Below are 24,004 nucleotides of genomic sequence, written 5' to 3'. Positions count from 1 at the left end.
AAAGGCAGGACCATGGAGTGCAGGGTGGAGAGCAAAGGATGAGGTCATACCTGGCTCTGGGCCTGGGAGGCGGGTCAGGGGCGTGGTCTGGAGCTGGGGCTAAACTTAGAAACCTGTGGGTGGCTTCCCGGCCCACTGGGTTTCCTCCTCTGGAGGTGTGGGGGCGGGGGTGGGGTGTGTGGCACTAAGCAGGGTGTGTCGGTCCCACCCTCTCCTGCAGGGTCAGCCTGGGGGCCCAGGAACCTGGGGCAGGCGCAGAAGAGACACTCTTGAGGCTTTTTTGCATAGAACAAAATCTTGTTTTCAGATTTTTTTCTCCCTCCCCCCTTCCCCCAATTGTTAGCAGCTTGATGTGTCATTCTCCCCAGCAGGGGAGGGGGCGGCAGGGCTTGGGTTGTAAACTCCCTCCCCCAGCCTTCCTGTCCCTCGGAGGGGCAGCTGGCCGGGTTCTGGTTCAGGCAGGGTTCTGGTTCAGGGCCGGGCAGGAGGTTAAGGCTTGGCTGGTGTGAGAAGGCAGGCTGCCATGTCTTCAGAGCTCATTCCTCCACTCTGGCTCGACTTGCAGGGACAGGCCGCCTTGGCTCTCCCGCTCCTGGGGGAGACAGTCGTGACCATGAGGCCCTAGAATGAGAGGTGGTGTGCTTTGCCTTCCTTACCTCCTCCGCCTGCACTGTCCCCTACCTGGCCCGCCCTGGCCCCAGCCATACCTGAGGTAGAGGGGCTGAGCTTGCTCAGACCTTGGAGTAAGTTCTGTCCCTGCTGCAGGTCCAGTTTGGCAGGAAAGGGGCACCCGGTATACCCCCCGTTTTCTTTACAGAACTCCAGGAATCTGTGGGGTACAGGGATGTTTGCACCCAGGCCGGGCAGCCTGGCTGAGGAGGGCTGGCAGTGGCTGGAGGCCCGACCTCGCTCCTGCCACATCCAAGGGTCGCTTAACCTTGACATGGCAGTTAACTTGCAAATATAACTGGGGGTAGGGGGTTGCTGTGAAGATGAACAGCTCTGAGGACTAGCTGAACCCTAAGCAGCTGCTTAATGAGGTTCACCTGTCCCGGGCTGGGGGCTGTGGCCTCCCAGAGGGGTAGGGGGGTGAGAATGCTCACGCTTTCCAGTCGGGGTCATGGCCCAGGAGAAGGGGGTTGCCCACTATGATGAGCAAGGCCTTAGCCCGGGTCACAGCCACGTTGAACCTCTGGAAGGAAGAAGGGGTGGCGTCACAGGAGGGAAGAGCGCCCAGGAGGGAAAGGGTCCTGCCACCCCCCAGCCCTCAAACCTTGGGGTTCTTAAGGAAACCCAGATTAAAGTCCAGGTCCAGCTGCACAAAGCTCTGGCTGCTTCGCACAGTGGAGATGAGGATGACGCTGCGTTCTTGACCTTGGAATTCTTCCACAGAGCCCACCTGCAGGAGAGGAGAGGCAGGGCCTGAGACCAGGTGCCTTGCCAGGGAGCTTGAGTTCCTGGCAACTGCTAAGATGGGGGAGGAGGGCACCCAGGAAAGAGGACAGGAGGCTGTGGAAGCTGAAACCTGAAGGAGGAAGCCACAGGGGAGGGGGTGGGCCCAGAAGGGGTTCTCAGCCAACTGCAGTGCAGAGACCACAAGATCCCGGAGCAACCAACATTACTAAAGATAATCACTGACTCGGAGTGAATGCCTTTGGAAGATCCAAACCTGGGTCCTGCTCAGAATTCAAGGGAGAGGCCACTAACTGGTGTAGGATCACCTGAGGAGCTATAAAAAAATACCAATGCCTGACTGTGCCCTCAGATAGCTGTGAGAATTGGCTGGGCGGGGCCCCGGCTCTCCAGGTGATTGTTGCCTGCAGCCAGAGTTTAGAGCTGCTGTCTAAGGGAAGGCGGGCTACTGAGGGTGGGCTGGGCAGGCTGGAGCTCAGACTTCACCCTGGGGACAGAGGCCTGTCCTGGGTGACCCCGATCCCGCCCCACACCTGCAAGTTGGAATCTCAGAGTGAGAGGCATGGGGTGAACCCAGTTCCATCTCAAGGCCATGGGGGGCAGGGACGTGGGCCGGACGGGAGCAGCAGGGCAGGGGCGAGGTGCGGAGTACACGGAAGGCAGGGAGGGAACGTGCAACAGCGCGTGTCACCTTCAAGTCCTTGATGTCATCCAGTCCCCGAAGTTCCCTGTCAAGTTTGGTGATGCAGTACCGGATCTTTTCCACCTGCAAGGAGGGAACAGGTGCTTTGCTCTCCTTCTGTTAACCCCTGTGCACAAGACAAGCGCCAGGCAGGGGGCCGGGGGGCCCAGCGGGCAGTAGAGGCTTGAGCTCCTGGCACCTCTGCATTCAGACCTGGTCGAGGAGGAGCCAGCAGCAGGGGGGCCCTGGCCGGAAACCAAGGAGGGCCTGACCTGCTTCCGGTATGGGGAGATGACGCCCACGCTGCGGGGGCTCAGGCGAGCTTTGCCCTTCTTGGAGGAGGGGGCCAGGAGCAGCTTCAGGTAGGAAGTCACTGTGGCGGCCTCTTCAGGGTTGAAGAAGGACGGGCTGTTGCCCTCACGTTCATCCTTGCCCATGACGCCATGAAAGATGATGGGAAAGCCCTGGGGTGTGGTCAGGGGAGACCCTCAGCCAGGCAGCCTGCCCTCCCCTCCCCCAAACCCTGCTATGAAGTCAGGGGTCCCAGGCCAAGGTGGCAAAGCGGGGGAGCCATAGTCTGCCCCCAGAGCCGCCTCCTGCCAGGGGTGGCAGCCTCACCTGCCGGGGCAGACCCTCCCAGCGGCAGAAGCGCTCTCGGTCCACAATGTCCGCACAGGCCTTCAGCTCCCCATCATAATACAGCCGGTTGGGAATTTCCAGGATGGTGGGGTGGGACCTGGGAGGCAGGAGGGGGAAGGAAGAGCACAGCCGAGGGTGGGATCACTCCTCCCCCCCACCTTGAGGACCCTGCTCTACATGCTTCCCGGACAACAGGACACAGTCCCGCCGGACGCCTGCTGCCAGCCCCGGCACACCACAGAAAGCAGAGCCAGCATCGAATCCAGGGGTTTCCTGGACAAAATTAAGAAAACCAAACCTTCCAAAACAGAGAATGAGAGTTAATGACACAATAGCTAACATTTACTGAGTTCTTAGTTACAGCCCAGAACTTCCCTAAGCATTGAAAAAAAAACCTTTTTCTAATTTGATTTACTTGAAGAGGAGGCAGGTAGTATTGTGGTACAGTAGGTTGATCCACCACCTGATACTACACCTATGAGCACCAATTTGAGCCCCCAGCTGCTCCACTTCCAATCCAACTCCATGCTAATGCACCTGAGAAAGCAGCAGAAGATGACCCAAGTATTTGAGCCCCTGCCACTCAGGTTGAGAGACTTGGATGTTGTTCCAGGCTCCTGGCTTCAACCTGGCCCAGCCCTGGGTGCTGCAGTTATCTGAGGAGTGAACCAGCAGACAGAAGATTTCTCTTTCTCTAGCTCTGTCATTCAAATAAACAAATAAATCCTTAAAAACACAGAGAGAGAAGAGGTATCTCCTTTCTGTTAGTTTACCCCCCAAATATCCACAACAGCCAGGAACTCCATCTGGGTCTCCCACTCACATGGGTGTTGGGGACTTAAGCACTTGAGTGGTCATCTGCTTCCTCTCAGGGTACACATTACCATGAAGCTGGGATGGAGAGTGGAATTGGGACTTGAACCCAGGCCCTCTGATATGGGATGCAGGCATCCCATATGGCTCAACCATGGCACGAGACACGCACCTGTAAGCACTTTAGATGTCTGAGTTCATTCACAAAAGTAAGTATATAGCTCTCTAATTTGAATTACAATAGGTTTATAAAAAACTGTACTCTCATTCCCTTCATTTTTCTTGTTTCTCCTTGGATAACCCGGTTACTACATCTGGGACTCGCACTGGACACTAACCAGTCCCTGAAAGATAGACAGGCCAACTGGTCCAGGGTGAAGACCACTTGCTAAGTCACACAGACAAGGAATAGCAGTGATGGGGCCGGAAAGCAGCCCTCGTGTCTTCCAAGGCACAGTCCTGGCGTAGCACGCAGCCTTGGAGTGACAGGACTGCAGACTCCGGCCTCCAGCAGGGGCTACAGGCAGGACATGAGGATGGGGGCAGAGGGGCCGAGGGTGCAGAAGGCAATACCTGTAGTTGCGCAGAAGCTTGGTTATGAACTGGGGGTCGTAGCCATCAGGGCCTTTCTTGTACAGGGCGTTGTAGGTGAGCAGGCGCTCCAGCAGGGAGTACCCCAGCCCATGCTTCTGGGTCAGTGGGGACCGCAGCACAGGCCCCAGCTGACGGGGATCTCCTGCCAACACCAGCTGCCCTCCTGGATCGCCTGTTTCCTTGACTTCCATCAGCCCTGGCAGGCAAGAGTGGCGTGGGAGGACAGCAAGGTAGTGGGGGTGGCCCCAGCCCCAGCCAGGGCGGCACTCCTGCAGCCCACCCTGAGCCCTCACCTGCTATGGCCACCAGACTCTCGGGCTCCATGCAGTGGCCGGCTTCATCGATGAAGATGTGTGTGAAGTGATCGACAGGAAACTGGGCTGAGACCAACCTGGGAGGCGTCAGGCCAGGGTCACGCCAGGGGCCTGCTCTCCTCCCCAGCCTGTCGGCCCTTCATTCACACCTAGAGTTCAGACACATGCTCCCCACCTGCTGGCAGTGATGAGCGTGGTAATTAAGACCCGGTACTCCTGCAGCTTCTTCTTGGCAGGAAACACATACTCCCCCTTCTTGGCGTCCCAGTTACAGCAGGGCTGCAGATTGCAAAGAGCCCAGAGCCATCAGCTTGGCTCTGCCTACTCGCACCCTCACTCTGGCTCTGGCCCCCTAGACAGTTTTATGCCTCACTTGACAGACAAGAAAACAGGGACTCAGAGAGGGGTCCTGATCCACCCAAGATAACACAGCAAAAATGCGAATCCAACTCTCCTGGTTTCCCAGTCCTGATGTCTGCCCTGCGAGCTGGCCCACCCCATCCTTTAGCCCTCAGGCACCTTGATGTCCTCGGGTACCATGCGGATATCTCTGCTGGGTGCCAGGAGGCGGTAGATGGAGCTGGGCAGGTGGGCCCGGAGCCGCTGGCACAGCAGGTCGGCCCCGGAGTTGGACGGAGCGCAGGCCAGGATGTGGGCTTCGGGCAGGTGCTTCACCACCTGAGGTACACGTAAGTGGTGTGGGAAGCTATGACTCAGGCCGGGGCAGTGCAGCATCTGCCTCCCACGGCCGAGGCAGGTCACAGCCCAAAAGGCATGTCTGATCCCCCGATCCCTGCTAGTCCAAACAGCACTTTTAATGCTGGACAGTTGCTGCCATAAACATAATATGGTGACCGAGATATGAGTGGTGACTCTCAGAGCTGTGCAGTGCCCAACCCATACAATAGTGCTCAACAGTCAAGGTGACCCTGACCTCCTGCCTCCCCCACTGACAGCTGCTCAGAAGCAGGAAATCAGAATCTGGGAAAAATTGGCTGGCACTAGGGGAGTCGAAGTGCAGGCCCCAGGTCTATGCCCTGGCCCCACCTGCTTAATGGCTTCCACCAAGGTGACGGTCTTGCCAGTGCCCGGAGGCCCAAAGATGATGTAGGGGGCTGGCCGGGTGGTGCCCCTAACAATGTGCTTCATGGCCTGTAGCTGCTCTGGATTGGACTCCAGACTTCGGTCAAACAGCCTGGCAGAGGCACAGGAACAGGAACGTGAACTTGAAGTCATCCAGTGTCCCTGATTCCACCCCCTACACCTGCCCCCACTCCAAGTAGGCATAGCGCCCCCTCGCCCTAGTCTCACTTGAGCTTCACATCTGAAGGCAGCAGCGGAACCCCACGGGAGGCCACAGGGAAGAGCATGGGCCACAGCAGCCAGCGCCCCGTCAGCTCCAGGGCACGGTGCTGGACCCGCAGGGGCTGGCGGTTGAAGGTGAAGTTCACCTTGAAGGTCAGCCCATCCACAAAGCGGCTCAGGAGGCTTTGGGCAGGGAGAGAGGAGGGGAAGAGCTGTAGTGGGTGGGTGGCCAGGAAGCAATAAAAGGCCAGGCAGGATGCTGTGCACCCCTCCCCCCTTCCCTCCAGGCAATGCTCTCTAGGAAGGCAAGCTGCTGAGGATCCCAGGGTCCCCCAGGGAAAACCCTCCTGTCTGGGCCTTCTCAGGGAGAAGCACCCTCTGCTTGCTGGCCTCGGAGGGATGCCCAGAAGCTGTTTTGTCCCCAGCACCCACCTCGTGGAAAAGCTCAACTTGACCCGGTCTAACTCCACCTTGTGCACAAAGCCCTTATAGGTGACAGGGTCCTCCTGCTGGGTCTCAGAGGACAACAGGGCAAACAGGTGATCACCTCGCAGCACTGAAGGGCGGCTCTCGGTCACCCCAGGAACCTGCAGGTGTGAAATGCAGCAAGCTTCTGTCTCAGGGCTCTCCAGCTGTCTGATGGGCAGTGGTGGAGGCTCTAGCCTTCTAACCCAAGGCGGGGTGCCCTGGGCCATCCCAGCACCCTGCTTTCCTCGCCCACCACACAAGGCAAGAGCCAGAGGAAGGAGAAAAAGAGAAATCGCAAGCTGCTCAACAGTGCTGGGCCCAGGAATCCACAATCTGGGAGCCTGATTTCAGGAGCCGGCTGCTGGCTTCCCAGCCCATCCGCTTGGCCACCTCATTTCCTACTCTGCCTTGAAAATCTTATTCAAAATTCTCTGCCTTCGGCAATCCTCTCTGGTCCTCCTCACTCCCTTCCCATCTGCATTGGTGTGCAGAAGTCCTTCTTCATGGGTGATTCTGGGCTTACATGACACTCTCAAAAGTCTGAGAGCTAGCAAGGGCTCTATGAAATATCCAGTTCAGGAGCTGGCACTGTGGTGCAGCGGGTAAAGCTGCCGCTGCCTACAGTCTTAGCATCCCATATGGGCATGGGTTCAAGTCCCAGTTGCTCCACTTCCGATCCGGCTCTCTGCTATGGCCTGGGAAAGCAGTGGAAGATGGCCCAAGCCCTTGGGTCCCTGCACCCATATGGGAGACCTGGAAGAAGCTCCTGTCTCCTGGCTTTGGATCGGCCCAGCTCTGGGTGCTCTTTCAGGTAAGGAAACTAGGGTTCAGAAAATGTGAGGGGCTTGCTCTAGGTCACACAGCTGGAGGTAGCAAAATCTGGACTAACATCCCTGTCTGTTCTGCCGCTTCTTTCTGGGACCAGGCAGTCCAGGCTGCTGAACCCGTACAGCAGGTGCCACTCATCTCTCTCTGTGTTCCTGTTTGCCTTGCTGTCAGCAACAGTGGGCTCTCGCAGACTGGGGGGCTGGCTGCCTTGAGCCCCCCCCCCCCCCACCGATCTGAGCCCCGACCTGCAGCGTGAGCAGCCTGGGGTTCTGGTCCACTGGGTCCCAGGTCATGGGTACCGACTCCAGGTCATAGTGCCGGATGTCGTGCTCCATCTGCAGCTCCTCCAGGTGCAGCAGCAGCCGGAGCTTCATCTCATAGTTCCTCCACTTCAGGGAGGTCTCCAGCTGGGCCCTGGCAGTGAGGGTGGGGAGGGGGGACGGGAAGGGGCAAGATTGGACGGATCAGGCAAGCCCTTTGCCCAGGAGCATCCGCCACTCCCATGTGAATCCCTGGAAGAACAGAAGCACTGGGAAGTGGGGAAGACTGGAAGGGCAAGGAGCCGGATGGGGTTAGCAGCCTTGGAGCCTGGAGCCCCGACTCCCACTTCCTCCAATACCCCGCCCCGCCCTGACTCAGCATTTGCACTGTGGTCTTCTGGCCCCAGATCCCCCAAGGTGTGCCTCACACCCTCATCTCTCTCCTCAGGGAGGCCAGGACCAGCTGCTCTCTGTGAAACAGCACCAGCCCATCCCCTTACCCTGCTTTAGTTTTAGTGTAGCGTTTCTTTCGTTCTTCATAGCAATAAGATAAACGTTTTTTAAAAATTCAAGAGATTGTGGAGCCAGCATGATGGCACAGCGTGTTAAAAACTGCCACCTGCAACACAGCCATTCCACATGAGCACTGGTTTGAGACCCAACCTCTCCACTTCCAATCCAGCTCCCTGCTAATGCGCCTGAAAAGTAACAGAAGACGGCCCAAGTACTGGGGCCCCAGCCACCAATGTAGGAGACCCGGATAGATTTCCAGGCTCCTGGCTTCAGTCTGGCCCAACCCTGGCCGTTGTGGCCATTAGGGGAGTGAACCAGTGGAAGGAAGATCTCTACACTGTTTCCCACTAGTGTGGGCAAGGCCCTCATATGACTGGTTCGCCTTCAATAGTTCAGCAAGGAGATGAAGGAATGGAGCCTGGGAGAGTGAGGACACAGGCTGCAGAGCAAAGGGGAGGAGGTAGGGGTGGGAGTGTGGGGAGCAGAGGGGTGGTACTTACTTGATCTCAGCGACCTCCTTTGGGGCAGTGAAGACACTTGTTCCCTGAAGAAGGATGGGGAGCAGGTGCCTGAGGCGAGGTGGTGGGTAATACGTCCCCAGTGCCATACTCAGCTCCAGGTCGTAGCCCTTAGCTCTGCAGGAGTAGGGGGAGAAAAGCCATACAGGGGCAGACATGTGGGGCAGCGGGTTAAGCGGCTGCCTAAGATGCCCATATCCCATATAAGAGTCCTTGGTTTGAATCCCAGCTCTGCTCTGCTTTCCAGCTCCCAGCTAATGCATACCCTGGAGGATGCAGGTGATGGCTCAAGTACTTAGGGTCACCCAGGCTCCTAGCTTTGGCCTGGCCTAGCTCTGGCTGTTGCAGACATGTGGGGAGTGAACAAGTACATGGGAGATCTTCTCTGTGTCTCTCAAAGAAAAGATTTTTAAAAAAAGGCTATCAGAAATCGCCATCTGCAAATGTGCCTCCCTGGAGCAGGGTGAAGCCCATGTACTGCACTGTCCCCACTACAAGGAGTCAGCAGCACAGCTTACTGACACACGGGGCTGCTCACTGCAAGCCTGGACCACTCCCATCTTGGGGAAGTTATACAAATAACACATGTTCATTACAGAAGATCAGACAGTAGGTAATAAATAATAAATGACATGCTGACATGCTTACTATCGAGGGATAACTAATGCTAACTTTTTGGTGTGTGGCCTTCCATATTTTTTTTCTTTGTAAATCTGTGTTTATATTTAACAAAAAGAGCCTAGCTGGGGCTGGAGTTGTGGCCCAGCAAGTTAAGCTGCTACTCTCAGTGCGGGCATCCCATAGCAGTGTGCTGGTTCGAGTCCTGGCTGCTCTGCTTCCATTCCAGCCTCCTGCTAACATTCCTGAGAAGGCAGACAAAGGTGACCCAAACACCTGGGTCCCTGCCACTCACATGGGAGACCAGGATGGAGTTCTTGGCTCCTGGCTTTAGCCTGGCCCAGCCCTGGCTGGCATTTGAGGAGTGAACTTGTGAATGGAAATTCTCTTCCTCTTTTTTACTTAAAGATTCATTTATTTGAAAGACAGTTACATCCTCTGCTGCTTTCCCAGGCTCATTTACAGGGAGCTTGATTGGAAGTGGAGTAGCCAGGACTCAAACCAGTGCACATATGGGATGCCGGTGTTGCAGGCCTGGGCTTTAACCCGCTGTGCCACAGTGCTGGTCTCCAGAAAATCTTTCTTTCTCTGTTGCTCTGCCTTTCAAATAAATAAAAATACCTTAAAAAAAAGAAAGAAAGAAAAAAGCACAACTGTGGAACTCGAGAAGGTCCCATTTCATAATCTGTGTTCACAACTCCAAAGTTTGTGAACCTCTGGCTATGTCCAAGGATGCCTACACATGTTCTGACTGCACACATACCAACTGTCCAGTGAAGGCCATGTATAAAGACAGAAAAGAGCTGAGTGCTTCCTTAAAGCTCGGGAGACAGGACAGGAGGGTGACAGCAAGGCCTGGGGCTCTCTGCGGAAATGCACTGTCCTAAAACTAACAGTGCTGATGTCTGCACTTATCGTGATGGTCCTGCAGGTTGAGCCACTGCTTGCAATACCAGAATCCTCTATGGGAGAGTATGCCAGTTCAAGCCCCAGCTGCTCCACTTCCAACCCAGCTCCCTGCTAATATGCCTGGGAAAGCAGTAGAAGATGGCCTAACTACTTGGGTCCCTGTCACCCACATGGGAGACCTGGATGGAGTGTCCGGCTCCTGGCTTTGGTCTGGCCCTGGCCATTGTGGCCATGTGGGTAATGAACCAGTGGATGGAAGATCTCTTTCTCTGTCTCTCTCTCTCTCTGCCTTTCAAGATAAATAAATCTTTTGAGAGAGAGAGAGAGAGAGAGAAGAGAGAGAGAGATGTCTGCAGTGGGCTGCCTGACAATCCGTAACCCAGGGAAAATGCGTGAAAACTTTTCACTGCCCTCAGCTCTGCTGCTGGCCTGCAAAGTGCTCCCTCTTTAGAAAGGCTCTCTCAGACCCAGAGCTGTGAACAAGCCGCAGTCAGGAAACAAGGGTCTGGTTTCCAAAGGCCCACACCGTGGTTGGGGCACACACAGCCCAGCCTGGGCTGGGGTGGGGGGCAGTTACCGGTCAGGTCTCTCTCCTTCCTCTATTCGAGTGGTCACCACGGGGTTTGCAGTGATCCGGGTCCGCTGGAAGGGAGCTGTGGGCTTCAGCTGGGCAGCCAGGGGGCTGTGGGCCACGGCAGCCAAGAAGCGGGCAATGTAGAAAGTGCCAGCTCCTTCCGAGCCCGCCTCTCCAGGCCCCAGCAGCTCCCAGAGCACCGTGGCCGGGAAGTAGCCCACAAAGCTGGTCTTACAGTGGACGTGGAGCTCATAGCATTCACCTGGATGAGAATGGTTGAGTAAGTGAAGGGGCTGGGGCGGCTCTGTGCTAGGACAGCCCCACCCCCAAGGTGCGAGGAGCCCACTGGACAGCGCCAGCAACCAAACACCAGCACCTTTCCACTTACCAGGGCCCAGGGGGCAGGGCAGCTCCTGGTCACCCATGTAGAAGGCAAACTGGGGAGTCCGGCAGAGTGGGAAGAGGTGAGTGAGGGTGATGGGTTTGGGCCCTCCATTCCGAAGCCTCAGGGTCAGCACCTCCTTGCGGTTCAAATCCAGGCGGATAAGGAGTTGTCCATCTCGGGCTTCATGGGGCCCCTGGACTTCCACATCCACCCCATGTTTCCCGTGAAGATACTCATCCCTGGGGAGAGCAGGAGTCAAGGCGGGAGTGGGTGCTGGGGTGGGAGGGGCTGGACCAGGCGAGCCCTGGGGAAACCTGCCCCTCCCCCATCCCTGGAAGCACGTTGAGAGGACCCACTCTTTCCCCGGCCAGCCAGCGCCTCCCCCCAACCCACTCCTCCCCCCCCACCCCCTCCTCCACCGCCTTCCCCTCCTCCTCCCCACACACCTGTCATAAAAGATCCTGGCGAGCAGGGACTTGTGGTATTTGCTGATCTCTGACCCTGGCTTCATTCTCCTCTTTTCTGGGACCCGCACGTCGGCCCAGCGGTCGAGTTTGAAGAACCTGACCCGAGTCTTGGTGACGTAGGCCAGATTTGCAATCTTCATTCCATACAGCATGGAGGAGAAGCCAGGGGCGGGGGTCCCAAAGCTGCCAGAAGCAGAGGAGACTGGGAAGTGAGGGAAGGCAGGGCCATGGGGCGCTGGGCAGCAGTGGGGGAGGGCTGTGAGGGTCACTGTGCTGGACACGCCGGGCCCAGAGACAGACACCCGGGCTGGGAGTCCTAGGGATTTTTTTCCAGGGAAGGGCGAAGGGACTTCCGAAGGCAAAACAGAATTGGTGTAAACAGTGGGTTGTGGACTGTGCAATTCTGAGAAAAGCCCACTCTTGGGCTGCACACTGGGAGGACTCAGGGAAGAGAAAGAAAGAAATGCAGACTTTTTTCTGTTTTTGGAAAACTATTTGGGACAGGAAAAAAAAAAATAAAAAGCAAACCACCCAGGGGAGAGAGCCGAGGTGCAGAGGAGAGGGGCGAGAGAGAGCAGAGGGCAGCTGCGGGTCCAGCCTGGAGGTGCAGAGGGGAGGGGCGAGAGAGAGCACAGGTGTCCAGAGTGTGGGCAAGGTGGCGGATCAGACAGCAGTTTCCGCCGGAAGTCAAAGGGTGCAGGTGGAACCCAAGCAGGAAGGGAAGGGGTCCTTCTCCAGAGATCAAATAGCCTGGCTTTGTGCCTAGAGAAGGTGAAGACAGGGAAAACGCGTCAGGACAACGACCTCCAGGTCCAGCTCCTGGAATTCAGCTCAGTCAACTCAACAAACACTTACAGAGGCCTGTTATGTGCCAGACACTGCGCTAGATGCTGGGCTTCAAAGACGCCAGAGAGCCAGGCTGCGCCTGGAGGAGCACACAGACATTCCACCAGGGTGCAGGGGGCCCAGGCACAGGGAGCACTGCGCTGGGAGGGGTGCCTGGGGCCACTCGGTTGACCGCTCTGGCTGGGTCAGCTCAGAGTCTGCGCTAAGAGCCTCACCTTCTCCGCCACGGGATGGGGACAGCAAGACTTACCTTGTAGGGCTGCTGCGAGGCTGACCCTGGGTTAATGACAGCCCAGTGCTTGGCACATAGGAGGCCTCAGTAAGGGGGAGTGATGATTAGTATCACAGACAGCTTGGTTTTACTAGTGTGAAAGGGCAGGAAAGGGAGCGGCAGGAGGCAGCAGAGCTGGGCAGGGACCCAATCATGCAGTTCTGCACTGCAGGCCAAGAAACCTGGACTTGAACCTGAGTGCCAGCAGTCTTTCTCTTTCTGGCGGCCTGAGGACAGCCCCACAGGTGACAGACGTCGTGGACACATTTACGATCTGGACATCTGACACCCCCCTCCCCTTGAGGTTTCATAGGGAATGCAAGCAAATCTTCGCTCATGAGGACTATGGCAATCCCTAGTGACCTTTTAAGGCTAAATCAGCATGGTCACTCAGGAGGGAATCTGATCATTTATGGTTAGGGACATTTCCCCAGTGCCGCCTGCCTGTAACTCTGCCCCTCTCCCTCACCCCAAGCAAATGAGCGTGGAGCTATTCAGAAAACTTTGAATGGCCTATGATTTCTTCTGAAGAGATCACAAATCATTTGAAAGCATGATAAAAAATGCGGAGTCAATGTTAGCTGCCGTCATTAGTACTTGTATTAGTAGTAATAGTTGTACTAATAGGAGGAGGAGGAGGAGGAGGAATAACGACTTACTTTCCGCCCACGTCAGAGGCTACCCTGTGGTTACAGAACCACTGCAGTTGGTGGGTTTTAAGCAGGGGAGTGGCAAGATCATATTTGCATTTCAGATCACTCTGGCATCAGGATTGGAGGATGGATTTGCTGGAGGCAAGACTGTAGGCAGGGAGACCAGTTAGAAGAAGGCCATGGCAACGGACCAGTTAACAAAGGCCTGAACAAGGCAGTGGGAGGGACAGAAGAGGAGGGGCCAGGTCTGACAATATCGAGATGTAAAATCAGCAGATGCTGGTGACAAGATGGACAGGAAGGGGGAATAGAGGCTGGAAGAGGAATGAGTCTAGACACCTGAACCAATGGCTTGGTTTTGGGACTATCCTTGAGAAAGGAGGTAAAGACAGGAGGAGGAGAACCATGACTTTCCGGTGTGGGCACGCCGCCCTCGAGGTTCTTGTCGTGCAGAGGCAACGCTGGCTCCTGGAATCAGAAGCTGAGAACTCAGGTCAGAATCAAGGCTAATAGTAGAGCCTAAATCAGCGAGTCCTCAGCAGTAGGAACAACCAAGGAAATGTGCTGGGATCCCCCAGGCGCAGCGAGCAACGGCTGCGGCCAGGACAACCCAGGGAAAAGGGAAAACAAAGAAACCCTGAAGGCGAGAACCAGGAGAGTCTCAGCATCAGCATCCAGCACTGTTGAGGGCTCCAGTAATGAAAGAAAAGAGGACATCAGGGCCCTTGGCAGATACTAAGGCACAAAATCCATGCCCACAGAAGCCGGGTTCCACCGGTTCCACAGCTCTCCAAAAACGTCCCTGGAAATACGTAGTATAAACAACACTGCGTGCATTTCAAAGTCTTTTGCACCAAAATAAACTTCAAATTCCATTTTCCATGTACTTCCTGATGTCCCTTGGTCTCTAGACACCTGTACTGTCTCTAACAGCTGCTTAGACGCCATCCCTGATGGTCGGTAGTTTAAGAATGACCTATAGGCCGGCGCCGCAGCTCAATAGGCTAATCCTCTGCCTGCGGTGCCGGCACACGGGGTTCTAGTCCCAGTCGGGGCACTGGATTCTGTCCTGGTTGCCCCTCTTCCAGGCCAGCTCTCTGCTGTGGCCTGGGAGTGCAGTGGAGGATGGCCCAAGTGCTTGGGCCCTGCACCCCATGGGAGACCAGGAGAAGTACCTGGCTCCTGGCTTCAGATCAGCGTGGTGCGCCTGCCTCGACGGCCATTGGAGGGTGAACCAACGGCAAAGGAAGACCTTTCTCTCTGTCTCTCTCTCTCACTGTCCACTCTGCCTGTCAAACAAACAAACAAAAAGAATGACCTACATGTTCCTGTATAATGCTTCTGTAAGAAGACTGTGCAGAAGGAAAGGGGGCTTTGTAGGGACTTAAAATAAAAACCACCAGAACTTAGGGTGTGCATGCCACATTTTGCCTAGTGGTTACAATGGTGCTTGGGATGCCTGTATCCCATATCAGAATGACTGGATTTGAACACCAGTTCCACTCCAAATGATTCCAGTTTCTTGCTAACATGCACCGTGGGAGGCAGCAGTACGTGGATCTCTGCCACCCCGCTGAGAGACGTGGATTGAGTTCTGGGCTCCTGGCTTGGGCCTGGCTCAGCCCCAGCTTCTGCTGGCATTTGGGGGAGTGAGCCAGTGGATAGGAGATCTCTATCTTACCATCTTTCAAAGAAAATGGAAAAAAAAATTTTTTAAAGATTTATTTGAAAGGCAGAGAGAGAGAGAATCTTTCATCCACTGGTTTCACTGGTTTACTCTCCAGGGCCACAAATGCCAGAGCTGGGCGGACTGGAAGCCAGGAGCCAGAAGCTTCATCGGGGTCTCCCACATGGGTGCAGGGGCCCAAGCACTTGGGCCATTTTCTACTGCTTTCCCAGGCGCATTAACAGAGAGCTGGATGGGAAGTGGAGCAGCAGGGACTTGGACTGGTGTCCACATAGATGCCAGCACTGCAGAAGGTGGCTTTACCTGCTAAGCAACAGTGCTGCCCCCAAAATAAATAAATTTTAAAATATTGTTTTAAAAAGGCTTGCTCCTCTCCAGACAAATGTTGCCAACAGGGAACATAGGTCCAAGATGGCCTGATCTTTCACCTTTTTCTTTTCTCTTTTTTTATTTGACAGGTAGAGTTACAGACAGTGAGAGAGACAGAGAGAGAAAGAGAGAGAAAGAGAGGTCTTCCCTCCATTGGTTCACTCCCCAAATGGCCACCACGGCCGGCGCTGCGCCGATCCCATGCAGGTGCAGGGCCCAAGCACTTGGGCCATCCTCCACTGCCCTCCCGGGGCCACAGCAGAGAGCTGGCCTGGAAGAGGAGCAACCGGGACTAGAACTGGCACCCATATGGGATGCCGGCACCGCAAGCGGAGGATTAACCAAGTGAGCCACGGCACCGGCCTCCAGATCTCTTGCCTTTTAAGACAAGACAAAAGCCAAAATTTTAATGTAAAACTTCCTATTTTTAGAAACTTTCAAGGGCACAGGGGCAGGCAGAACTCATCTTTCCAAGTTTGATGACTTCTTCTGTGGACACTACTTCCTAAGTGCATCTCAAATTACTCTCTATGTCTGTTACAACTACCCAAATTCATCTAATCTAGTCCTGGTCTACGATCATCTTACAGCAATAAATAAATGAGCATTTTTTAAAAATCACAGACTTCTGGGGCCGGCACTGTGGTGAAGCGGGTTAACACCCTGGCCTGAAGCGTCAGCATTCCATGTGGGTGCCGGTTCTAGTCCTGGCTGCTCCACTTCCAATCCAGCTCTCTGCTATGGCCTGGGAAAGCAGTAGAAGATGGCCCAAGTGTTTGGGCCCCTGCACCCACGTGGGAGACCTGGAAGAAGATCCTGTCTCCTGGCTTTGGATAGGCGCAGCTCTGGCCGTTGCGGCCATCTGGGGAGTGAACCACTGGACGGAGGACCTCTCTCTCTCTCTGCCTCTCCTTCTCTCTCTGTGTAATTCTGACTTTCAAATAAATAAATAAATAAAAATCACAGACTTCTTACATTCTTGTTGAGAAAAAGCACCAAACTTTGTATTACACATCTAGTCACCTAGATTTCTAGAGAAAACTTTCTAAGAGTGGAACTCTGAAGCTTAAAAAAACATACAAACATGTTTTGATTTTCGTAGGGCAAAATGTAACATAAGCATATTCAACAGATCAACCAGAAAAATACTTGTGGGCAATAGGCAAAGGGTTAATTTTTATTTAAATTTTCTTAGAAATGACAAGAAAAGACCAACAACTCAATGTAAAAATTGTACATTCAATTTAAGGAACAAATCCAGATGACCCAGAGTATGAAAAAACTGCTCTAAACACAGACAAATGCAAATTAAAGTAAAAATGAGATATCATTTTATTCTCTAAAGAGACCGCCAAAATGAAAAATAATCCTAACGTGTCGCTGGTATGGGTGCTGAAAAGTGAACTCTCAAACACTGCCAGTATAGCATTACTGACATGTAAAATATAGCTATCCTTGAAGACCCAGTAATCCCACTCCTGGGAATGCATCCCATGGCAAGCAATGCACCAACACCTAAGGACAGAAATGCAAGGAAGCTCACTGCAGTCATTCACAGTGGCCAAGAATCCGAAACAACACATAATCCCATCCACAGAGTAATGGCTAAAATAAACGGGCAGCACTCATACCATGGAATATTATGCTGTCATTAAAAAAAAATGCATAACATTCACTCAGCTGGCTCAAATGCTAAAGGCTGACCAAACACTGACGAGCATATGGAACAACCAGAACTCGTGTACACATGAAATGGCACAATCACTTTGAAAAGAGGTCTGATGGTTTCTCATAAAACTAAACATAGACCTAACGTATAACCCAGCAATTCCATCCCTAGGTGTATTTACCAAAGGAGTGAGAATACATGCCCCAAATGACTTATATAGACCAGATGTTCAGGGCAGCTTTATTCAAAAGTCTCAAACTAGGGCCAGTACTGTGGCACAGAGGGTAAAGCCCCCGACCTGCAGTGCCAGCATCCCATATGGGTGCTGGTTTGAGTCCTCAGCTGCTCCACTTCCGGTTCAGCTCCATGCTTGGACCCCTGCCACCCACATGGGAGAGTTAGAAGAAGCTCCTGGCTCAGTCTTGGCTGGCGCGACCATCTGGGAAGGTGAACCAGTGGATGGGAGATCTCTCAAACTGGCACCAGGTTGGATATTGGCATTGTAAGTGGATTCTTTACCCACTACGCCACAGCGCCAGCCCCTGTACGATTTCTGATCACTAACACAGTCGAGGAGTGCTTTCCTTCTGTTTAGCAGTCACTTGTATTTTTTCTGTAAGCTGCCTCATCACATCCTTTGCTAATTTTTGACTGTTCTCCTTGCCTTCACATCCCTCCCCGGTCCATCCCTGAAATCAGCAAGATCCCATCATATCCCCTCAGTTTATGACTCCACGGTCTCCAGCGTTAGATCTAACTTTTTAATATGGCACATTCACGTCCTCCATAGTAACGATAATGCAAATACAGTGACATTACCAACAAACACTGAAAACGTATTGAGCACTTATTATACGCTCAATAATAAGTGTAAGTACCTAAATGCATTATCTCATTTTAATCCTCACAACCACCCTTTGGGATAGTAAATATTTTTAAAGAAAAGTTTGTTTATTTGAAAGGCAGATCTTCCCCCCACCCCACGCACACACATAGAATCTTCCATCTACTGGTTTATTCCTCATATGGCTGCAAGAGCTGGGATTGGGCCAGGATGAAGTCAGGAGCCAAGAACCCCACCTGGGCTCCTATGTGCATGGCAGGAACTCAAATAACTCAGTCATCATCTGTTGCTTCCCAGGAGCTTTAGAAGGGAGCTGGATTGGAAGCAGAGCAGCTGGGACTCTAATACTCATTTGATAGAGGATGCAAGTGTCCCAAAGGATGGTTTAATCTGCTGTGCCACAGCGCCAAGCCCCGAGGGAGTAACTATTAGCACCCCCTTTCAGAGAAGAAAGAGAGGTGCAACTCCCCACCCGACCCGGGCCCCCTGGTCAACCTCTCCTGGATGGTACCTCAGCCGCTCCTATCTACTTCTGTTATGTGATCCTCTGCAGACTTTCGCAGCTTAGTCAGCACTGCACTGTCTGGCCCCTGTTGTTTGTTGGGTGAATGATAATTTATGGTTTTAGATCTTGTTCAGAAAAGGCCAAAACTAGAATGTTACTTTACAGGGGGCACTGCTCGCAGTAGCGGCTTTCTAAATGGGCACTGGTTCATGTCCCAGCTGCTCCACTTCTGATTCAGCTCCCTGCTGATGGCCTGGGAAAAGCAGTAGCAGATGGCCTTTCAAAAAAAATAAATAGGGTCTGGTGCTGTGGTGTAGTGGATAAACCCACCGCCTGCAGTGCTGGCATCCCACATAGGCACCGGTTCAAGTCCCGGCTGCTCCACTTCTGATCCAGCTCTCTGCTATGGCCTGGGAAAGCAAGAGAAGATGGTCCAGGTCCTTGGGCCTCTACACCCACATGGGAGACCGGGAAGAAGCTCCTAGCTCTTGGCTTAGGATCGGCACAGCTCCAGCCATTGAGGCCATCTGGTGAGTGAACCAGCAGATGAAAGACCTCTCTCTCTGTAACTCTGAACTTTTAAATAAATAAATAAATAAATCTTTAAAAAAAAAAGGAAGTATAGTTCCATGGTTTACGAGCTGAGCTGCTCCCCTCACTAATGGATCAATACCAGGATTTTTATGAAACTGAAATAGGAAAAAAAAAAAAAACAAAAGAGAGAGAGAGAGCAGAGAGTAAGACTATGTATGTATTGTTTCAAAGGTAAATATTGTTTTGTGAAACCTGTATATCTTAGGGACCAAAGTCAAATGAATTTGTTACTGGGGATAAAAGTCTCTGCCACCAAGCCACTCCCCACATCAGTAGCCAGCGTGACGTCTTTACAGCCCTGATTATGTCAGTTTCCTACTGTCTAAAGAACTGTGTATTCATTTATTTTCATTTTGTTTGAAAGGCAGAAAGAGACAGACAGAGGAAGGTCTTCTATTTGCTGGCTCATTCCTCAAATGCCCACAGCAGCCGGGGCTGGGAGCTTGGAACTCAATCTGTCTTCCGTGTGGGTAGCAGGGACCCATATGAGCTGCCATCTGCTACTTCCCAAGGTGAGCACCTGCAGGAAGCAGAGGAGCCAGGACTCAAGGCAAGCACTCTGATATGGGGATGCAGGCATCTCAAGCGGCATCTTCACCACTATGCCAATGCCCGCGCCAGTCTCCTACTTAAAAAACAAAAACAAACAAATAAACTAAAAACCCCTTATTTCTTTGAAAAACACAGAGAGAAAGACAAACAGACAAAAAGATCTTCCATTTGCTGGTTCACTAACCAAATGCCTGCAACAGCCAGGGCTGGACCAGACCAAAGCCAGGAGCCAAGAACTCAACCCAGGTCTCTCATCTGAGTGGTGGGGCCTCGAGTACTTGGGCCATCTTCTGCTGCTTTCCCAGGCATAGTGGCAGGAAGCCAGACCAGAAGCAGAACAGCCAGGGGACTCAAATTTGCAAGCCAATAGGGTATGGCGGCTATGGAATGCCTGTGCTGCAGGCGATGCCTCAACCTAACACCAGCCCCATACATATTACAATTGGGGAAATAGAGCGTTTAGGTAACCATTCAAAGTCAAATGAAAACACTAAGGGGCAGAGCCACACTGGAACTCGTTATTCAAATACCACACTAGCACCTGTAGCACTGTATTTTCATTTTTGTCTACACATTTGCCACTCTCTCCCAGAATCTACTTTTTGGAGGCAGGAACCAAGGCAGAGGCACACAGTACAGCCTTAGTAAATACATTTGCCAAATGAAGAGAGATGAGGAAAGGCAGAGAGCATCTCATAACATCATAAAATAACCCAGTTGGAAGGGACCCCTCTTTTCCAGGGTAGGAATTTTCTCACATTCCCAGCTATCTACAGTGCATCCTCTGGTCTGTCAACTCACAGCAGTTGCATTAGATTCTGTAAGCACTCATTAGGCATCTACTACACACAGGGCAGACGCAAACATGACTGAAGGCAGGGGATTTGGTGGGGATGGCTGTGATGAGAGGCAGAGTGAAATGTGGTTGTAACGAGGCTATTCTCAAGGTATGAAGCATGAGCTACCAGGAGCCCAGAGCAAGAAGCAACTAATTCCCAAGAGGAGGATGAGGACAGATTTCACAGCACTGCAGCCTGGTTTGCCTGGTTTGAAAGGCTGCATGGCAAAGGTGGCCCCAAGCCAGTCTCCTCCACCTGGTGGGAGTGGCATGACAACAGAACCTACTTCTGCCTGCTGGAGAGACACCATGAGTCTTATTCAGTGATAACCACCTTGTCCTCTCTCATTTTTCAAGTCAAACATGTCTCAGATTCGTTGACAGAATATGAAGCCCACACAGAGGCTTTTCCTCCTCCCCCACATACTAAAAAATGTTCTCTCCTTCAAGGCCAAGGTCAACATCACTTTCTCCATCACATTCCTCATAATTACAGGGGACTGGCATTTTTTTTCTTTTTTGTATAAAAACACAAGCGCATACAGTAAAAACTACTTTTGAGAATACCTAATTCACCGGTAATGGATAGCATACATGGTTTTCTGTATGCAATCCAAAATGGACAGGTTCTCTCCAGCACTGAAACACGCTGTGTACCTTGGTTCAGAAGTGACAAAGACTCCTTGACTAAACTTCAGCCAGGCTCCTCTGAGCTCTCTTTTTCGTAAGGCCTTGCCCTTGGCTCCCTATACCCTTTAGTCTTAGGCCTGTCTAGCTCAGTGATTAGCAAGAGGATGCTTCCTCTTATTAATATTCTATATTAGAATATCGGCTAGAAGTCCTCGGGTATCTTTGCTGTACTGAGTTGAGTTCGAGCTCCCTCCTCTAAATGAAGCAGTCCTATTACAACAATATTCAATAAAGTCCTCCTTACCGTTTTAACAAGATCAGAATAACTTTTTCAACAACAGTGGCTGATGTGTTCAGAGCTATGCTGTGCTCTGTGGACACTGAGCGGTGAGTGTGTGTACATGGAGCACTGACAGGACGTGCTCCAACACTAAGTGCTCTCTCTGTACTTCCCACCAGCATCTTTCTTATTACAATCCTTGTGTTTTACCAAGTACAGTATTTTGCATACACTCTCCCCTGGGTGTGCGCAATTTTCATCTTTATTGTCCCCATGGTGTAGGGGCACAAAACAGGTCATCAACTTTGAATCTTCTTCAGATGGTGGCTCAAGCCAGTCGATGTGCCTCTCACAATGTGACACCCATGACCCAGAACATTCAAGATAGAATCTGGTGGTCAACCGGGAAAGTCACCACCTCCTTCTCCCACCAGGAACTGCCCATCCATTCACTCCACCTGCGTTCACCTTAGCAGCCAGCCCTGGCCTTTTGGTGTGAGGACACCCAAGACCTTGTGCAGGAGACCTGTGATCCAGCCCCAGTTCCCACCACCCCGCATTTATCTGCACACACGTCTTCACATTTATCCCTATTAAACTGTTGCTTGGTTTCTTGCCGGTGGCAGCAGCCTGTTGATGGAGGTAATTTTGAAGCACAAATCTGCGGTTTGATATAAGTCTGTGGTTTGATATAAGTCTCTCTGATTTGCACTTCAGTGGTAAAGACAACAGGAGACCAAACAGCGTTCAGCCACAGGGGGAAAGGGGCCTCCAGGAAGCTGTCCCTGGCCCTGGGTCTCCATGGAGAAGCCACAGGTGCTAATGGACGGTTGCTACATACGCAGTTTGTGCCCTTCGCTTCTTTCTAGAGCGCCCCTAGATTCTCCTCGCCTACACTGGGCCTCCTCAGCTCTCCCAGACAGCGGACACTTAAAGCAGCAGCCCTACAACAAGGGGGCCGGGGTCTCCATGCAGCCTGCGCCAGAGCTAGCGGCCCCCAGCAGGCAGCTCCTTGCCCGCGCTCCTGAGATGCCTGGGCCCCTCTCTGGAGGCTCCCTTCCCCCACTGCAAGAGCTGCCCCCCAGCCCCCCGCGAGCGGTGCGTGGGCACAGACCCCACTCCCAGGCTGGGGTCAACAGCCTGGGAGGCTCTCTGCGGAGAGGCGGCAAGGGGCCCCCTGGCGCGGGCAGCTCGGGCGGACTGCGGGAGGCGCTGGCGGGGCGTGGGCACGGCGGCGGAGGGGAGGTCTGCGCCGCCCCAGGACGGGCCCAAGCCGCTGGGGGAGCTGCGTCCCTCCGAGCCCCGGGGCGGGAAGGGTGGTCCCGACGCGGGGGTCGTGGCGGCTAGCTGGGCCCGCGCTCCGGAGCTGGAGGTGGGCCGGCTCGTACCTGATCTTGAAGTCGCGGTTATAAATGGTCCGCAGCCGCTCGCGATCTGTCTCCATGTCCAGTCCCCGAACGACCAGGAAACTCTCGAAGGATTGGCCCGTCTCCCGGAGCTGCCTGCAGCTGAACTTGCTGGGCATCGCGGCGGTGGCTGCGGCCCAAGCAGGAGGGTCCGTGGAAATGAAACTGAAAGTCGCGGCCGAGGCTGGAAGTTGGCGGCCCTGGGGTGAGGATGCAGCGGAGGGAAGCGCCCCCCACTCGGACCCCAGAGTCCGCAGGCTCCCTTCTTCCCACCAGGCTTCCCTCCACCGCTCTTTTCCTACCTGAGCCTTCCCTTCGGTCTCTTCGTCCTATCCCCTCCCCCCTCTTCGCATTAACTCTTTCCTAAGGAGTCTGACCCCTCCCTCAGGGCCCTCCCCTTACCCTGAGCTCCCTCCCCTGGCCTCCAGCCAGTATAAAAACGTGGCTACCGCCTGGGGCCCCCTGAACCGCCCGAGGACCTCCGCGCCACAGCCAAGGCGACTCCCACGCCCACCCTGCGGAGCCTCGGGGCTTATTGGAAAGCTGGGGAGCAAAGGGCGGGACTGGGGCCTGGGTCAGCTGTAGCCAGACTGGGGCAGCTCGTCCAGCACCTCCCCCAGACTGCCAAGGACAGAAACCCTGGACGAAAGCGGGCTGCACGCCCCCTCCCCCATTTTCCTTTCAGACGGAAGGAGGAAGGCAAGAGTCAAGAAGTTTGGGAGAAAGAACTAAGTGTCTCGGAGATAGAGGTGTGTACGTGTGGGAGGGAGGGACGAGGGGCCCCCGCCAGGACCCAGTCTGCAGAGTGGTTACTTTTCTCCCGCGCACAGGCTTCTTTATTGTGGAAAGGCTGCGGAGACCTAGCCTTCAGCTACATATTTGGGCACTTAATTGCACTCCAATTATGCAGTGCTCTTTTACTGTTAATAAGCGAGTTGTCCCAGTCATCAAAATACTAGCTTCTTGAGAGCAAGGGACTGCTAGGTTAGGCAGTAAATGGTTAACAGCCACAGCATCAGCACCAGGAAGAGACCTGCAGGCTTCCAAAGAAACCCCAAGGGGGTGGGGCTACCACAAAAACAAACAGAACCAGGGTTTTGCATGTTTGTTCTTCAGAAGGAAAAAACAAAAACACTCTAGAATGGGACAAAGATGGGTAGTATTTTTAAAATGTTTAGGTCGAATCTACCAGAGTTCCAAGTAGATCACAGCTAAGTGTTCTCCGAAGCACATCCCCATAGGTGGCCACACACCCTTCTCAGCTGGTGGGCGGGATGGCCAGCACCTAGGGCGCTCCAGCTGGGCTACTCCCTCCTGCCTTCCCTGCCACCGACCAACTGGTCAGGAGAGAACAGTGGGACCCAAAGCTCCAGGAAAACAGAGCACAAGGAAACCTGATGTCCTAGAAATTGATCATCCCAGGCAGAGGGAGAAATGGGGACTGTAGCCAAAGTATTTTACCACTTTCCTCCCCCAGTTACTCGATGAGGTTCCAGAGAGGAGGAGTTCCTCCAAAATTCTTTCACTTACAGTTCCAAAAATGTACCATCCACTATACCA

At 53.4% G+C, this 24,004-nt stretch overlaps 1 protein-coding gene across 3 annotated transcripts; it reads right to left on the bottom strand.

Annotated features, from left to right (window-relative positions):
• Positions 1 to 288: 288 nt before the first annotated feature.
• Positions 289 to 22,937, bottom strand: MOV10 (Mov10 RNA helicase). Of its 3 annotated transcripts, none has more exons than XM_062191976.1 (21): positions 22,847 to 22,937; positions 22,427 to 22,628; positions 11,280 to 11,483; positions 10,837 to 11,072; positions 10,452 to 10,710; positions 8,330 to 8,464; positions 7,308 to 7,470; positions 6,193 to 6,353; positions 5,767 to 5,943; positions 5,503 to 5,650; positions 4,975 to 5,133; positions 4,631 to 4,734; positions 4,435 to 4,532; positions 4,121 to 4,337; positions 2,714 to 2,831; positions 2,368 to 2,559; positions 2,105 to 2,179; positions 1,274 to 1,399; positions 1,104 to 1,192; positions 708 to 829; positions 289 to 621 (listed from the first exon to the last, which is right to left on the bottom strand). In XM_062191976.1, exons 2-21 carry the CDS (start codon positions 22,561 to 22,563, stop codon positions 530 to 532), a joined length of 3,012 nt encoding a protein of 1,003 aa, XP_062047960.1. In that variant the 5' UTR covers positions 22,564 to 22,628; positions 22,847 to 22,937; the 3' UTR covers positions 289 to 529. The 3 variants fall into 3 exon arrangements, with proteins under 3 accessions (XP_062047960.1, XP_062047959.1, XP_062047961.1); XM_062191975.1 differs by lacking the exon at positions 22,847 to 22,937 and adding an exon at positions 22,747 to 22,801; XM_062191977.1 differs by lacking the exon at positions 22,847 to 22,937 and adding an exon at positions 22,747 to 22,801 and having other exon boundaries at positions 289 to 592.
• Positions 22,938 to 24,004: the final 1,067 nt, after the last annotated feature.

This window comes from Lepus europaeus, chromosome 5, assembly GCF_033115175.1.
Source record: "Lepus europaeus isolate LE1 chromosome 5, mLepTim1.pri, whole genome shotgun sequence".
Taxonomy (NCBI): Eukaryota; Metazoa; Chordata; class Mammalia; order Lagomorpha; family Leporidae; genus Lepus; species Lepus europaeus.
The sequence above is the reverse complement of the archived record's forward strand: the minus strand, read 5'-3'. Positions and strand labels throughout refer to the sequence as shown.